This window comes from Rhineura floridana, chromosome 12, assembly GCF_030035675.1.
Source record: "Rhineura floridana isolate rRhiFlo1 chromosome 12, rRhiFlo1.hap2, whole genome shotgun sequence".
Classification (NCBI taxonomy): domain Eukaryota; kingdom Metazoa; phylum Chordata; class Lepidosauria; order Squamata; family Rhineuridae; genus Rhineura; species Rhineura floridana.
The window spans coordinates 20,230,810-20,247,189 of record NC_084491.1 but is presented as its reverse complement, the minus strand read 5'-3'; the positions used below and the strand labels follow the sequence as shown (position 1 = coordinate 20,247,189).

Here is a 16,380-nt window from a genome sequence, read left to right as displayed (position 1 = left end):
GCAGGTCTGTAGTTTGGGGGTCTTATTAGATCCGCTCCTGTCACTGGAGGCTCAAGTAGCCTCGGTGGCACGGAATGCGTTCTACCAGCTTCGGCTGGTAGCCCAACTACGACCCTATCTGGAGAGGGAGAACCTCGCCACAGTTATCCATGCTCTGGTAACCTCTAGATTGGACTACTGTAATGCACTCTAAGTAGGGTTACCTCTGAAGACAGTTCGGAAACTTCAGCTGGTGCAGAATGCTGCGGCCAGAGTCCTTACTGGGACTAAAAAGTTTGATCATATAACACCTGTTCTGGCCCAGCTGCACTGGCTACCAATATGTTTCCGGGCCAGATTCAAAGTGTTGGTTCTTACCTATAAGGCCCTTAACGGCATCAGACCGCAATACCTGGAGGAACGCCTCTCCTGCTATGTACCTACCCGGTCACTGCGCTCGACGTCGAAGGCCCTTCTCCGTGTCCCAACGCATAAGGAGGCACGGAGAACGACAACTAGAGCTAGGGCCTTCTCGGTGGTGGCCCCCGAACTATGGAACGCCCTCCCTGACGAGATACGACTGGCGCCTTCTCTGTTATCTTTTCGGCGCCAGGTAAAGACCTACCTCTTTGCCCAGGCATTTTAAAAATTTTAAAAATTTTTAAATTGAATTTAAATTTGGAATTTTAATTATGTTTTATTGTGTACTGTATTGTATTTACATCCGCTTGTATTTTAATCTGTTTTATTATGCTGTTCACCGCCCTGGGAGCTTATTGCTATAGGGCGGTCTAGAAATGTAATAAAATAAATAAATAAATAATATAAAATTCACATTTGCTGTGTTGCCTACTTTTGCCTCAGGCCTTGCCCATCACTGGCATGTGACCCATAAAGGGGGCCCTTGGGCTGAAAAAGGTTCCCCACTCTTGCTTTAGAATCCAGTGGTGGGAAGGAGGATCTTTCAAAGAACCTTTGTATCTTACATTGACATTGTGTTGTGTGGATACAGTGAGGTATGCATGGTGGTAGTTTCATTAAATATTTTCAGGTTATTTCTAGCCCAATTGTGTATGTGGTTACTCGGAAGTCCCTTGAATTCAATGGGATTTGCTTGTAAGTTAACAGATACAGGATCTAGTCAATGTAGTACAGAATCTAGCATTTAGATTTGTACCTTTTTATAGGCAAATTTTATTTTTGTCTGGTTTCTGAGATCAGGTGTCTGTAGGAGAATAAAGCTTCAGTGCTGCAAGTTGTTTGAATCTTAGCACAAAACAGGAGCTGCCAAAGGAGCTGGTAAAACATTATTTCCTCTAAATGCCCTTCTTTGTTTTGTTTTCAGAGACTTGGAGAGAATCACCTTGCCAAGCATCAATCGCTTGCGGCATTTCATCAATGACACCATCCTGGATGTTTTCTTCTATAATAGCTCCACTTACTGCCAGACCATCGTGGACACAGTTGCTTCAGAAATGAATAGACTCTACCTCCTCTTCTTGGAGAGGAATCCTGACTTTAAAGGGGGAGTCTCAATAGCAGGTCACAGCTTAGGTATAAACTTTTCTCTTCCTTTGATGCATGTAAACATGTTGGTTTTTTTGAGGGCCAGTGTGGTGTAGTGGTTAAAGTGTTGGACTACGCCCTGGGAGACCAGGGTTTGAATCCCCACACAGCCATGAAGCTCACTGGGTGACCTTGGGCCAGTCACTGCCTCACATCCTTAGAGGAAGGCAATGGTAAACCCCCTCTGAATACTGCTTACCATGAAAACCCTATTCATAGGGTCGCCATAAGTCGGGATCGACTTGAAGGCAGTCCATTTCCATTTTTCAAACATGGTTTTATCTATCTATCTATCTATCTATCTATCTATCTATCTATCTATCTATCTATCTATCTGTCTGTCTGTCTGTCTGTCTGTCTGTCTGTCTGTCTGTCTGTCTGTCTGTCTGTCTGTCTGTCTGTCTGTCTGTCTATCATCTATCTATCATCTATCTATCATCTATCTATCATCTATCTATCATCTATCTATCATCTATCATCTATCTATCATCTATCTATCATCTATCTATCATCTATCATCTATCTATCATCCATCATCCATCCATCCATCCATCCATCCATCCATCCATCCATCCATCCATCCATCCATCCATCCATCCATCCATCCATCCATCCATCCATCCATCCATCCATCCATCCATCCATCCATCCATCCATCCATCCATCCATCCATCCATCCATCCATCCATCCATCCATCCATCCATCCATCCATCCATCCATCCATCCATCCATCCCTCACTTCCTCCCAAAGGAGCGCAGGACTTTGTGTGCATATTGCATGTATCATTTTATTTGAGGGGTTGTGATCTGTATTTTTTCTGATATCTGTGGGGCAGTACTGACCAGATCACCAGTCCCTGAACAACTTAAAGGTCTTTGCTCATATCCACTTCTTCCCCCTACTGTTTCTAGCATCTTAATTAAATAGAGATAACTGTATTTTTGAATATAACATGCTTTTTCCTCCTGTGACCTGGTATTCCCATTTTTTTCAGTCCTAGTTTCCTAGTATAATGTTTCACTCCCATTTAAGAGTAAGTTGACACTCAAGACAGCTGTTCACAAACCAAGGACTTATTTTGTGGCAATTGTGGCTAAGTATCAAAAGATATATTCTAAACATGTCAGTCAGATTCATCAGCTGCTGCTGTGTTTATGTTTAAGTAGGCTGAATTACTTTCAAAAGTTGTTCCAAAATCTGCAACCAGAAATCCTATATTCTGTGCATGGAAATAAGTAAAATATTGTTTCATATGCTAGTGGAAGCTAGAATAGTCTTTGTAAAGTGTTAGAAAAATAAGGAAAAATGCAGGGTGAAAGAATTATTTATAATCAATGAAATCGTATTTATTTAGAATATTTATATTCCACTTTATAGGCCTAGAGGCTCTGAGTGGCTTACAGAAGATTCTCAAAATAAAATCATACTCAAATATAGGAGAGGAGCAGAAATTATATTAAGATGTAATTAAAAACATTATAATGAATATAATTATAGCCTGTATCTATCTAAAGCAGGGGATCCCAAACTGGGCTGTGGACCACCTGTGGTCAGTGAGCTTAATTCAGGAAGTCCATGGCATGTCTGCATCTTTGTGGTTGAAGAAGGGAGACAGTACATCCATCACATTAAATATTCTTGTTTTTTTAAACAAATATTTATTAAATTTATATCCCACCCTCCCTCCTTTTTATTCCTGCTTTTATTTCTTATATATTGTATACTATTGTATAACACAGTGGTTCCCAACCTGGGGGCCGGGACCCCCAGGGGGCACGCAAAGTAATCCAGAGGGGGCCGTGAACAGTAAAGAAATGAATTATTTATTAATTTTTTTAAAAAAAGTCTTCATTCCTTCTACAGTCTGCTTTCCACTGCCGCTGCAGGTGACACCTCCTCCTTGCTCCAAATGAGAGGGGAGGCCTTTTGCTGAGGCGCCAGAGCGTCTTTCAGGCGCACTAAGGGCAGGCATCTGCCTATAGAACACATGGCAGATGCCAAAGGAGGCTGAGGGTGGAGCTACCAGGAAGAAGAGGGGATTACTATCACTGATTCCTGTCTCCTTGCACTGCCGCTACTGGCAATGCCCTTACTTAGAATGAGAGGAGAGGGCTTTTTGTGAAGCAAAAAGAAGCAAGCCTGCAAAGAAAGGCTGCTTTGCCCCTTCCTTGGCAGCCAGCCTGCCTCCCTGGGGGGAGGGGGTCACAATTTTTTTTCAGCTTATAAAGGGAGTCCCATGCTCATAAAGGTTGGGAACCACTGGTATAACAGTTTGGAGATCAGTTTGAGGGTGAGACTTTCAATGGTGAAAGGTTTAAGAAGCTAGTTTCCCCTGTCAGACTCCTTCTTGTAATCTCAACCTCAACAGTTACATTTCATTAAAAAAGAAAAAAAATAGTCTAATCAGAAGACTGCATCCTAGTTCCATCCTAAGAAAGGGAGATGTTTTCAGTGTCCCAGATGTCATATTCATGACCTTTCTCCCAAGACATTGACATTGTGACGACCATATTCTTTTCTTAGGATCACTTATATTGTTTGATCTTCTCACAAATCAAAAATGCATGTCTGATGGGAAGGAAGATACAAAAAAGGTATGTGTTAAGCATGTTTCAATAGCTGCTTGATTTTAAAGTAGGGTTTACAAATTCCCTGTGCATTTGGTGATGCTGTCTGTTGGCTTTGTGCATATTCACCTGTTCCCCTATATCTATTCAAAGGCTAAGTGACTCTGCAGAAAAGTGCAAAATACTCCCACATTCCTATGTCAGGTTTGGCTGTACTTTAGTTTTACATGGGGAACTGGTAATTAACATTTCCTCTTCATGTTTTCTAGGAAAAAACCTATATACACAGTCTAGCCTGAATTGGCGAATCTGGTGCCTTCCACATGCTTTGGACTAGAGCGCCTGTCATCATTTGCCATACTGGATGGGGCACTGAGAGTTCATCCAACAAGATCTGGAGGGCCACAGATTCCTAATCCTTGGTGTAGCCAAAGCTGAGGACTTTTAAGATTTCATTGATAGGAAATAATTAAGTATGTGTTTCCTCTCTCACAGCAAGAGAGTTAAGCACATGCTTAAAGTCTCTCCCACTGATATCAATAATTTGTAATTTTAAACTAGCTATATATACATGCAGCTGTTGTAGAAAATAAACACAATAATTGTAGAGTCACATAAATGAGGCTACTGATTGGATTGGATTATATTTATTGCTCTATTATCAGAAATACCTTTACATGTCCGTTCTTAAGGAATTTTCTTTTCCTCCTCCTTGTTCACATTTAGATCTTCCATTTCACATTGTCCCATGTTCTGCTTCGCTTCTCAGTAGCTGGAGAATTAAGTAATATGATTTTTGAGGAAGGGAATTAGTAAGCCCACCTAAAAAGCTGAGATCCCAACTTGAAACAGGTTATATAGAAGTAAATTGATTTTGGTACGGTGTATGTCCATGGAATCAGTTTAAAATGGCACCAAAAGACAGTAAAAAAGAATAAGACACACACTGTATACACTGGTACAATCAGTGCCTCTAGCAATATAGTCCAGTAGCTACATATCCTTGACTGAGTATCATGGTTAAGTATTTTATGAATACAAGTTAAAAGCTGTACAAGGGGGATGAATATTTTTACAGAGATCACAAACACTAGCAACCGGCCAAGAAGACATTGGATCTGTGAAGGACATCTTGATGGAGCTTGAGCTTTCTGAATATTACTCTGTATTTGAGAAGGAAGAAGTGGACAGACAAGCACTGGTAAATAAATTGAGATAGCTGCTCATATGTATCACTTGCTTTACTCCTGCATGTCTATTACGTCAACATCTAGGCTCTTTCATGAAGACAAACTTTGGGTCAATAATTGTAGTTTGTGGAGGAGGGTATGCGGGAACAAACCCATCGAGGTTTTGCTTAGATCCTCTTGGCACATGCGTGGGTTGCTTATATAAGATGTTTGCAATTGAGAGGTGAATTCTTCTGCTTTCCTTGGACAAGGAATATCATCCTGTCTTCTTGTCTTTTATTCAGATTATTTCTACCCTGCTTTATAGCCCCAAGTTGTTCTCATGAAAGCAACTTTCAAGTGGTCACAACACAATTGCATTCAAGTGTAACATCATCAGCAAAAATAACACAGTCTCCAGATGGTGCCAGGATTATTCAGGAAGCATTTCTTGCCATCATTCTTGATCTTCCGTGGTGTTGCCTTTTGGCAGCAGATCCCACTGAAATCATTTAAGCCAAGGGAGTGAGGCTGAGTAGCTACCCTAGAACTTACTCAGTCTGTGATGGAGATAATGGCAGCGTTACAATGACAGTGGTAAATTGCTGCATAAGTCTTATTGATTGTGGCAGCAGTGGGATAATTTTTGCAGAAAGAGTTTCTTGAGGCTGCATTTATCATAATCACTGTATTTTTATGAAGCTAAGCTGTCCCTTGGAAAGTGTGGGCTAACTATAATCAGTACTCTGTCCTTCTCAAAGGAGAGCAGTGACACAGAAGCTGTTGTAGAACTACAACTCATAAGTGTGTATTTCTCTCTCTCTCTCTCTCGCTCTCTGACTCATTGTAACAGGCCTTGTGCACAGAAAAGGAACTTAAAGACATGGGAATTCCCTTGGGTCCCAGAATGAAAATTCTAAATTATCTAAGGAACAAAAACAATAACCAGGTATGCTTTGGATAACAGTAATTTAAATCCATATGTTCAGGGTCACGGATCAGAATAACACAGATTTTTTGGGAATTATTATCTAGTAGGTATTGCCAATATTTCTTGACCTGAACCAAATGGGATAAACTTGGTGTTTTGCTTCCCTCCTCCACTTTGGCAGTAGTATCTTCTCTCTCCCCCTCCCTCTTTCCAATCTATTTATTCTACTCTTGTTCATTACAGGCAGGCAGTTGCAGTGCACGGACATTCCAAAGTGTCTGGGGTAGAGATGGACAGACTAGTCCTGTCCAGTTTTGTTCTTCTTTTACTTGGTTCCTTTACTCAGCCATCCTGTCCTGTTTCTGCATAAATGTGTGTGTTTTAATTCTACATGTCCGCACGCCCCCACCCCCAGTTTTTTACTTTTACTTGCATTTCTACTAGGTGATCTGAGCAGACCGCCTTTTACATTGATTTCCTGCTTTCAACTAAACATCTTGGGGTGGCTAGAAAGCACAGCTCTTAATGTACTGATTGAAAACAGAGCTGCAAATGGCTCAGAAAACGACAGGATGGAGGACCTGTCATTGTTCCTGGGTTAACATGAGTTTGTAAACATACTTAGGTTGGACAGTTAATCTCTCTCTGTGTTCATTTTGTTTTGTTTTGTTTTGAGAATGAATGGAAATTGAGAAATTCATGGCACCTTTTGCACACACACACAATTAGGAACTGGAGGGAGTTAAGTATTTCTGGTTTCATTCCTGCACTTGAATGAATACCTCTTCGGAAGGAAGGCAGTGTTTCATCATGGCCTTGTGTTGCTTTCTGATGTGCCTTGGATACAAACTATACATTACACCGATGAGCATGTGAGAAAGTCCCATTATCCTCTCCTCCCTTTTTTCTCTCTCAAATGAAATGCAGTGAGGAGGCTACAATTTTGAATGGGTAGGATAGATGTGCTTAACCTTTCCCTGTCTGCTGTCTTCTCCTTTGACAATTGTCCCAACCTCCAGTGGCTTTTCCTGATAAAACATTCCAGCTGGGAAAATGGCGTAAAATGATAGAACCAAGGATGAGGAATATAGGAAGCTGCCTTATACTGAGTCAGACCACTGGTCTATCTAGTTCAGTTTTGTCTGTACTGACTGGCAGTGGCTGTCTGGGGTTTCAGGCAGGAGTCTTTCCCAGCCCCATTTGGAGATGCTGGGTATTGAACTTGAGACCTTCTGCATGCAAAGCAGGTGCCCTATCACTGAGCTACAGCCCTTCCTTTTGCATTTGTTAATATTTTATGTTTTAATTAGATTTATATTTTAATAGGTGTGTGTGAAAAAATTGCCCCAAGCCTTTCGACTGGGATGGGCAAAAAGTAAATAATAGAATTGCTTAAGTAGCCTGTGACACCAGCAAGTTCATGTTGTTCATACTGTAAAAATGCTAAATGATAACAATTGTGTGACACTGGAACCTTTGACAAGGTGTGCCTTCTGCATTTGCAGTGATGTGTAGGCAGTTGTGCCAGCAGTGTGCTTGAAAGGAAGGCTACAGGAGAGGGCTTGTCTGGTTTTTGTTACAGAATTGTAAAGGGCAGACACCTTCAGCTGCTGGGGAAGGCGGAGATGCCACGCAAGAGGCACCTGTAAAGCCCTCAAATGCAGAGACAAGTTGCCAACGTCTAAATGTTATGACAGGGCAGGTAACCTCCACCTCCCTCAAAACCCTGTGCATGCCAGGCCATCCTCATTTTAATAGCATCATAAATGGAAATATGACCTGTTGGGCTTTGAATAGAAAGTTTTACTTGATCAGATCAATGATCTATTTCCCTAGTATACAGTGTCGGCCAGTGATCTTGATTCTGTCAATAAAGTTTTAAGTTGTGGACAAGGCCCACAGAGCATTCTGGTCCCTGTTGATAGTTTCAGTAGCTTAATATTAAAGGCCAAGTTCTCTAGGTCCAGGCCAAATCTGTCTTGGGTTTGATTTGTCCAATCTCACAATAGGGGGGGGAGGGGATTTTTTGCCCTCCCACAGAAAAACTTACAACTTGTATTATTCTGTAATATTATGTCAACATGCAATTAGAAGAGTCAATGCAATTGACATTGTATGCTTACATTTTCAAAAAAGCCTTTGACAAAGTACCTCACCAAGGATGCCTGATTAAGCTTAATAGTCATGGAATAAGAATAGAGATCCTCTTATGGATCAGGACCTGGTTAGAGAATAAGAATAAACTGACATTTTCCCAATGGAGGGATTTAGGATGAAGAAACTCTCAAGGATCAATAGTGGAACCTGTGCTTTTTAACTTGTTCATAAATGATCTAGAGTTAGGGGAGAGCAGTAAGGTAGCCAAGTTGCTGATGATATCAAATTGTTCAGGGTGGTTAGAACAAAAAGGGTTTGTGGTGAGTTTTTCTCCTTCTCTCATAGAAATAGTAGAACGTGGAGATATCCAGTGAAGCTGAATGTTGGAAGAGTCAGGACAGACAAAAGGAAATAGTTCTTCACATAGAATATAGTTTAAACTATTAAACTTGCTTCCACAAGAGATAGTGGTGGCCACAAATTTTGATTACTTTAAAAGGAGATTAGACAAATTCAGGGTGAATAAGGCTATCAATGGCTATTAGTCATGATGGCTATGTTCTACCTCCACTGTTGGAGGCAGTTTGCCTCTGGATACCAGTTGCTAGGGAGCGCTGTTGTACTCGAGTCCTGATTGCGGGCTTCCCACAGGCATCTGGTTGTTGGTGTGAACAGGATGCTGGACTAGATGGGCCTTTGGCATTATGTTTTCACTCAGGTCTTGGTTTGAGATTTTCTTAGCTGGTGATTTACAAACTTCTATGACTCTGAGTCTTTAAACATCCCAAATGATAACTAAAATGTTGAGTCTAACAGATACTTGTCTATCCCAGATGCTATATAACCTAGAAAGCTATCTGAAGAATCCTGAGTTAGTTTAAAGTTTGGTGACAGGGCAGGATACAAATCTTTTCTTTTTTACGTATAAAAAAGTATAGCCGGATTCTATTCAGAGTGGGAACTGCTGACCTGGCAATAGCCTACAGAAGTGAGTTCCAAGGTCAGTTGTGTGCTGTGTGCAGGGAGGAAACTCTTGTTTCACAATTGCCATGTGTTTAATTTCAAGTAATATATTCTTGTTAATTTGCCAGAGGAAATTGCTTTCCCCCTTCCAAACAGTCTGTTGTATTTAAACTCTCTTAGGTCTCGGCAAATTATCCTCAGCTAATCTACAAACCAGAGATCTTCTTCGCCTTTGGCTCACCTATTGGGATGTTCCTCACCGTACGAGGTGTGAATAGGATTGATCCACACTACAGCTTGCCTACCTGCAAAGGCTTCTTCAATGTCTTTCATCCTGTATGTATGAGCAGCATTTTCTCCCTCCCCGCCCCCAGGGTCAAAGAACTGGGTGCAATCCAAATATATATATAATGGAATGTGGTGGTGGGTTTTTTGCTGCCATCTTTGCTTGTGTACTTTAATAATTGTTTTGTATTTTGTTTTTATTTTGAGTTTAGAATTGTTTATAAGCCACCTTAAGGGTCACTTGGGACCAATGACTGGGAAGGAGATGTCATATATAAATAATAATGTAATGTGCCTGATCTTTCTTTTCTGCAGTTTGACCCAGTGGCATACAGGATTGAGCCCATGATTGTCCCTGACGTGGAGTTTGAACCTATGCTGCTTCCTCACCACAAGGGCAGGAAGAGGATGCACTTAGGTAACACGGAGACACTTCCTTTTCAAAGTGTTGCCCTTTGAATCAAGTATGCTCAATTACAAAAACAAAAAACTCTTCTTGCATTTCTGGCTGATGTTTGAACACAGGCATGCAAAATATTTACTGTTGTCCTTGGGCAATTATAACACCTATCCTGATACTAAGAAGAATCCAGAGTCCCAGCTTTCATTTAAAAAGCTACGTGCTGGGCCTTCATGATTACATAGCATGTAATGCTTTTGGCTATCCAGCCATTTAAATTACAAATCCCCTGGCCCTACAGGGGGAAAATTTATATATCAACATCTTAATAGGTCAGTTATAGCAATTGTTTTCCAGACTTTTGAAAGCTTATTTTCTGTAATTGTAAACTGATCAAATACCATATACCTGGGGACAATTCAAGAGTAGTAGTTATTCCCAAATTCTTAAAAACCCTGAAAATTTGAAGTCTTACCAATACATAGCATTTTTAAACCAGGACTTAAAAATATTTATAGCTTTATGTCTAACTGATTTAATCCATTGATTTCTAAATATATCAACCCAAATCAAGTGGGATTTGTAATGAAACAGCAATTTCATTAGCAGAATTTTGAATGTTATATCCTCTAATAAATTGAACAAAACATCTGTTGTCATTTTGACACTCAAAGTATTCAAAGCTTTTGATTGCTTAGAATGGAAATTTGTATCAGGGCTTATTTTTAAAAAAAATGCAGTTGTGCATCAAAATTGAATATGCTGTCTCAGCAATCTATCAACATTCATCTGCTATGATTTATATTAACAGTTATGACTTCAAATTAATACATCATACTGGGGACAAAGCAAGGGTTAAATGCCAAGTTCCCATGTCATATTTTGCCTCCCTGAGAGTGCTCCTCAGGTGTCTCCAGGGACTACATGAAATCAGTTTCTCAGAATGTTGGCTGCAGTCTTCTGGCAATCTAAACAAGCAATATGAATGATGCTTGAAAGAATGTTTCACACGTGCATGAAGGCCGTTTGTTAACAGCAGTCTATTCCATAGATATAAAACAATATGTGAGAACTGGTTCAGGAAAACAAGAAAATTGGAGAAAAGCTAAGGAAAAGTTCAAGTGCAGGTGGGGAGAGATGATGGATTTGTGAAAATCAGGTAGGATTGAAGAGCCTGGAAAAGGAAAAGAGGAGGCGGTGAGGATTCGATTGGTGCTGAAGCCACAAAAGATGGCTTTAAGTACCTAATTGCACAAGTTAGATATAGGCTGTAGGAAGCAGACTATGAAACCTCACAGTGGGCACAGATAGAACTGGACAGTATAGTCCCACTGCAGAGCGCTAGGCTCTAAGCACTTGAGGCTCCCTACAACATATCCCCACCACAGCTGCAGCCAGAGAGACCTGGGTGAAAAAAAGCAGACCAGCTGCACTTTGACCCATTTGCACATGAAGACCTCACCATCTGGGGCAACCCACACATAACAATAGCCAATAATCCATCTTTATGGAAAACTTAGGCAGAGAGGGGTATCCTGTACCTCTCACGAAACATCACGCAGAATAATGAACTTATAACGTTTGGGACACTTCAGGAAGAATTTCATCTGCCCCCTGCAGCCGCCTGGCAATTCTTACAACTCAAGCACAGCAAAGTAGTAAAATTTGGCCCAGATGTGCTGAGTGCAGCAGATACACCAGATCTCTTACAAACAACACACACCTTCACCTTCTCAAGAATACTTAATAAATGCCTATACACATCAGTATGTAATACACTCGGCCCTGATCTAGACCCAGTCAGGCATAAGTGGAACAATGAAGTAGAAACTCACCTAACACAGTGGGGGAAAGCCCTATGCAGTATTAAACTAGCCATCTTTGACATTAGGCTGAGGTTAATCCACTCCTCTGGGCCTACTGGACACCATTACGCCTTAAGCGCAGGGATATTACACCCACAGACGACTGCTGGAGATGCAAACAGCCACAAGCAGATCTAACTCACTATGGAAGTGCCCAGTAATCAATCCCTTCTGCAAGGAGGCTAGAATTAACTTGGTTCTGGACAAATCCCTATTAATAGGCGACACCAACACAGTAATTGGCTACATCTCTACCAGGTGGGAGCCATCAAAAGGACAAGAAGGCTCGTTTCACCAAACCACACTTACAGCGAAATGAATTGTCTTTCAACATTGGGAAGCTCAGACCACACCAAACAAGAAACTGGATACAAGACCTTCTGTAACTAGCAGCCCACAAGGAAATTATGCTTTATAAACTATACAAAAAGTCAAACTTCCAAGAGATTTGGAGTATGTTTTTGGAACTCTTCACTGAGTAAAACCTACAGCTAGAAGAAGTGGGAGGCACAAAACAATGCAGGAGCGGACACTTCTCCAAATTAGTTGTTAACAGGGGACCCCAGCAAAACATTGACACTCATCTATTGTTACCCTTATCTGACCATATGAACCTGAAAATGCTGCATAACATGTTAAACAACTGGCCATAAGAAATGAAAATGTATGTAAAGATATAAAAAAGGGCATGAGGGCAAAGGGAGATGGGAAGGGGATGGGGTAGAGGGAATATTGTATTGTTTTATTATAATAATGCTAAAACCATAATAAAATATACATAAAAATGGATATTCAAAACAAATACTCCCTTTAAATACAGTTTTTAAAGTACATCTTCAAAGACAAAAAACAGAGAAAGAGAAAGAAAGAAAGAAAGAAAGAAAGAAAGAAAGAAAGAAAGAAAGAAAGAAAGAAAGAGAACGATCTGGGACATGTTTTGAGTTGCAGGCTTTCTAGATTTCAGAATATGCTACTATAACATTGCTTTGATTGCAAGGCTGCTTCTACCCACTCTTTTTCAGAACTGAGGGAAGGCATCACACGGATGAGCATGGACCTCAAAAACAACTTACTGGGCTCCTTGAGGACAGCCTGGCAGTCGTTCACCAGGACTTCTTTTCCAGCTGTGGAGGCAGGAGCCACTGGAGATTCTGAACAAGTACTGGAAGCTGAAGCCAGTTCAGAGATGCAAATTGGTGAGTGCAAGAGCAAGGTGCAGAATCTGCCCATTTTCCCACCAAGGGAAAATGAGTCCTGTTGCTTTGCACCAGTCCTTGCCAGAAGCCTCTATTTATGTATTTATACGAGTTCTATCTTGCCCTTCATTGCCAGGCAGTCCCCTGGGTGGGTTACACAATATAAGCAATGCATAAAAAAAACTAAATAAAATTAACCAATATAATATTAAGCAAGATAAAACAGAATGAAAAACAGTTCAGGAACTCACTTAATCTGCTCCTATTCAGTATTTAGATAAGTGTCCCAATCATATCCCACTACATCCTCCCTTCCTGGAGGAAAGAGGTAGGTCTTTAGCTGGCGCTGAAAGCTAAGCAATGTCAGTGCCAGGTGTACCTTAAGGGGATGAATGTTCCACAGCAGGGGTGCCACCACTGAGAAGGCCCTATCTCTAGTCATAGAGCTATGGGCTTCTCCTGGAGATGGAATGACAAGGGTATCCTCAGCAGATTTTAATGCCTGGGCAGGACACTGCAAGGACAGATGACTTGAGTCCCAAGTCATTCAGGGTCTTACACATAAGCACTAAAACCTTGCATTGGGCTTGATAGCACAAAGGCAGCCAGTGCATACTCTTCAGAACCAGTATTATATGGATCCAAGTGGCTGAAACAGTCAAACTGCATTCCAGCTGCAGTTCAATGGCAGCCTTACCTAGAGGCCAATCTGTGATAATGGGTAATCAAACCCCACCACCACTTTACACCACACTATTCACCATCTGCCCAGTAACAAACGACAGATCAAGGTCATATCCTGCCACGTTACAGCAAAACTCGCAGTACTAGATTTGCAGTAAGTCACATAGATTGAGTATGATGCAATGAACCACATTTGGATATATTTATTTATATTTTATTTCATTTTATTACATTTATATCCCTCCCTTCTTCCATTATGGAACCAAAGACAGCATACATGTAGTTTCCAGGTGGTCATCCATTCAGGACTTGCTCACCTTCAACAAGGTGGCAGCCTCCTGTGCCTTCAGACCATGCCTTGGGCTCAGATATTTGACAGGTTTGAATAATTTTCCAAGTTCATTTAGATTTCTTCTATGCCAAATATAGACTGATTTTGTAGCCCTGGGTAAAGTCTTAAGTGTCTTGCAAGTCTGTATTCTATAATCTCTGGGTCTAAACATGGGGCAGTGTAACTTTAGCCAGAATTACAAATTGATTTGTTCTGCTTCAGCAGCAGTCATCTCTTCAGTGAAGTGTGGTGATGCTTGTAAAGAGGTCTACATCCAGCATGTGGCACAGCATCCACTCTCACCTTAGGCAGAAAAGAGTGGCTTGCAATACCTGTTACCATTAGATAGTCATGCCTTCACCTATCCAGGCTGGTATCCCATTTTAGCAACGCATGTCAGTGCTTTCTTTCTTTCAGATAGGAAACCCGAGGAACCAACCTCACCAGTGAAAGAAGAGTCTGCTCCAATTAATGTGGGCTTGCTCAATGGGGGGCGCCGCATTGACTATGTGCTTCAAGAGAAGCCAATTGAAAGCTTTAACGAGTATCTGTTTGCGCTGCAAGGCCATCTCTGCTACTGGTAAAAAGGGGGTGTTATTTTTAAATGTTTTTCTAAAAACAGCTTTCTCTCATACTTCTTCCAAGAAGCTGAGGGTGGTATGCGTGTTCTCCCATACCAGGGTTGGCCCTACTGTTAGGCAGAACAAGGCTCTTCAGCTGGCCCCAGATAAGGGGCTTTCACTACTTTCAATCAAGAGGTGGGGAGCAATAGCAGGGACAGCCACATTGCTTTCCAACCAGTTTCAGGTTGGCTGCAGTGGTAACTTTTGGGAAGAAAAGAGGAAACTGACAGAGTTAATGCCAGCATCCTTACTGTTGTCCCGGACACTTTGTTCAAAGTTGTGGCTGCAGCAATAGTTGTAGCAGCAGCAGCAGCAAAGACTTCCCCACTCCTTGTGAGTATCTGTGGGGTGAGATGACCAGAGTGTGTGTGTGTGAGAGATGTGGGGAGAGTTGGGATTCCTCTTTTGCCTGGTGCATATGTTGTTCTGGCACTCTGACAAGGTTGTTCTATATGCAGCTCTAGTATTATAAATAATTCTGTATATTATAACTTCCAGGGAGTCAGAGGATACAGTGCTGTTGATAATGAAAGAGATTTACCAAATAATGGGCATCAGCATGGACCAGCCTCTTCCATAAAGCCAGCCTGACCAGCTGCACCAAAGTAAGCCTTACTGTCTTTCAAACTGACCAACTGATCCCATTTTCCATTTTGTTGTACTATCTACTCATCACTCTGTTAGAAAAAGTACCAAAACCTACAGAAGATTCAGAAACTAATCAACCCATGTACAAAGCTTTTTCTGTTACTGATCTCTTTGGCACTGTTCTAGTTTCCTATATTAAGGCCCATATGTTTAACAGATTAGGTGGACATAGTTTGAATCCTTGGGTAACATTTGCCATAGTCATTGAGGGCCAGAACGGATTTGATGCTTGAGATCTCTGATCTGCTCCCCTGAGCCTTTTAACATTTATTTTCCTTTTAAAGAACCAACAAGGAGTTTTCTTTAAAAAAAAAAAAAATTCCCCAATCTATCTAACTTCTGCAGCCTTCCATTAATGCATCTGGTGGGGAATATAGGCACAACCAAAATCTTAGGCCTCTATGATTGCTGTATATATATTTTTTAAAAAGTTAGCAGATCTAGTCATAAGTATATTGAATGATGCCTATTTTGGCCCTTCTTTCTTTGAACAGAGATGAGTGGTCAGTTACTTAACTGGTGTTAAATAGTAGTTGTTAAAAAAAGTTGTTAAAAAGAGGTTGGAGATGGATAATAGTGTTCTTTGGAGAGTGGAGGATGGTGTGACAAAGCCATCTTTGCCTATGGCTTGTGCTTTCAACTCATAATGAATGCTGTTTGCAGATTTTGTGAGGGTTTGTAGTGGTTCAAAAACTGCAGAGCCTCTTTGATGAAACATGACTCTGAGACTAAAGAAATGAATGTGTACATGACAAATTAACATGTATTTGTCATACCACCTTCAGTTTTTTTGTTTGCATGCAGCCAAAGTGGCTAAGAGTCAGTTGGCCCTGAAGAAACATTAGTCTTAATTCCACAACCCTAAATACATTACAATGATGAAACCTTTTTGATTCTAGCAAACTTTCTTTTTGGTATACTAAGTAGGATCACAATCTCACAATTGTAACCTACCTCAGAATGAGAATGGATGCCATTGCAACCTAGACCAGCCTTTGCCAACTTAGGCTGCCAAAAGATTGCCTCCAAATATTTTGGACTAAACTATCAGCATGATGGAAGTTATAATCCAAA

At 41.0% G+C, this 16,380-nt stretch overlaps 1 protein-coding gene across 3 annotated transcripts in view; it reads left to right on the top strand.

The window, feature by feature from the left end:
• Positions 1 to 16,380, top strand: part of DDHD2 (DDHD domain containing 2) — a 37,984-nt gene that overhangs the window by 18,812 nt on the left and 2,792 nt on the right. For 2 of the 3 annotated variants that reach the window (XM_061593565.1, XM_061593563.1), the window contains exons 8-17: positions 1,325 to 1,533; positions 4,071 to 4,141; positions 5,193 to 5,315; positions 6,137 to 6,232; positions 7,797 to 7,916; positions 9,455 to 9,610; positions 9,875 to 9,977; positions 12,847 to 13,020; positions 14,453 to 14,615; positions 15,157 to 15,263. In XM_061593565.1, the coding sequence (XP_061449549.1) occupies positions 1,325 to 1,533; positions 4,071 to 4,141; positions 5,193 to 5,315; positions 6,137 to 6,232; positions 7,797 to 7,916; positions 9,455 to 9,610; positions 9,875 to 9,977; positions 12,847 to 13,020; positions 14,453 to 14,615; positions 15,157 to 15,238 (1,297 nt within the window). In that variant the 3' untranslated portion in view covers positions 15,239 to 15,263. The remainder of the gene's footprint in view (positions 1 to 1,324; positions 1,534 to 4,070; positions 4,142 to 5,192; positions 5,316 to 6,136; positions 6,233 to 7,796; positions 7,917 to 9,454; positions 9,611 to 9,874; positions 9,978 to 12,846; positions 13,021 to 14,452; positions 14,616 to 15,156; positions 15,264 to 16,380) is intronic. The other variant, XM_061593564.1, reaches the window with a different exon arrangement.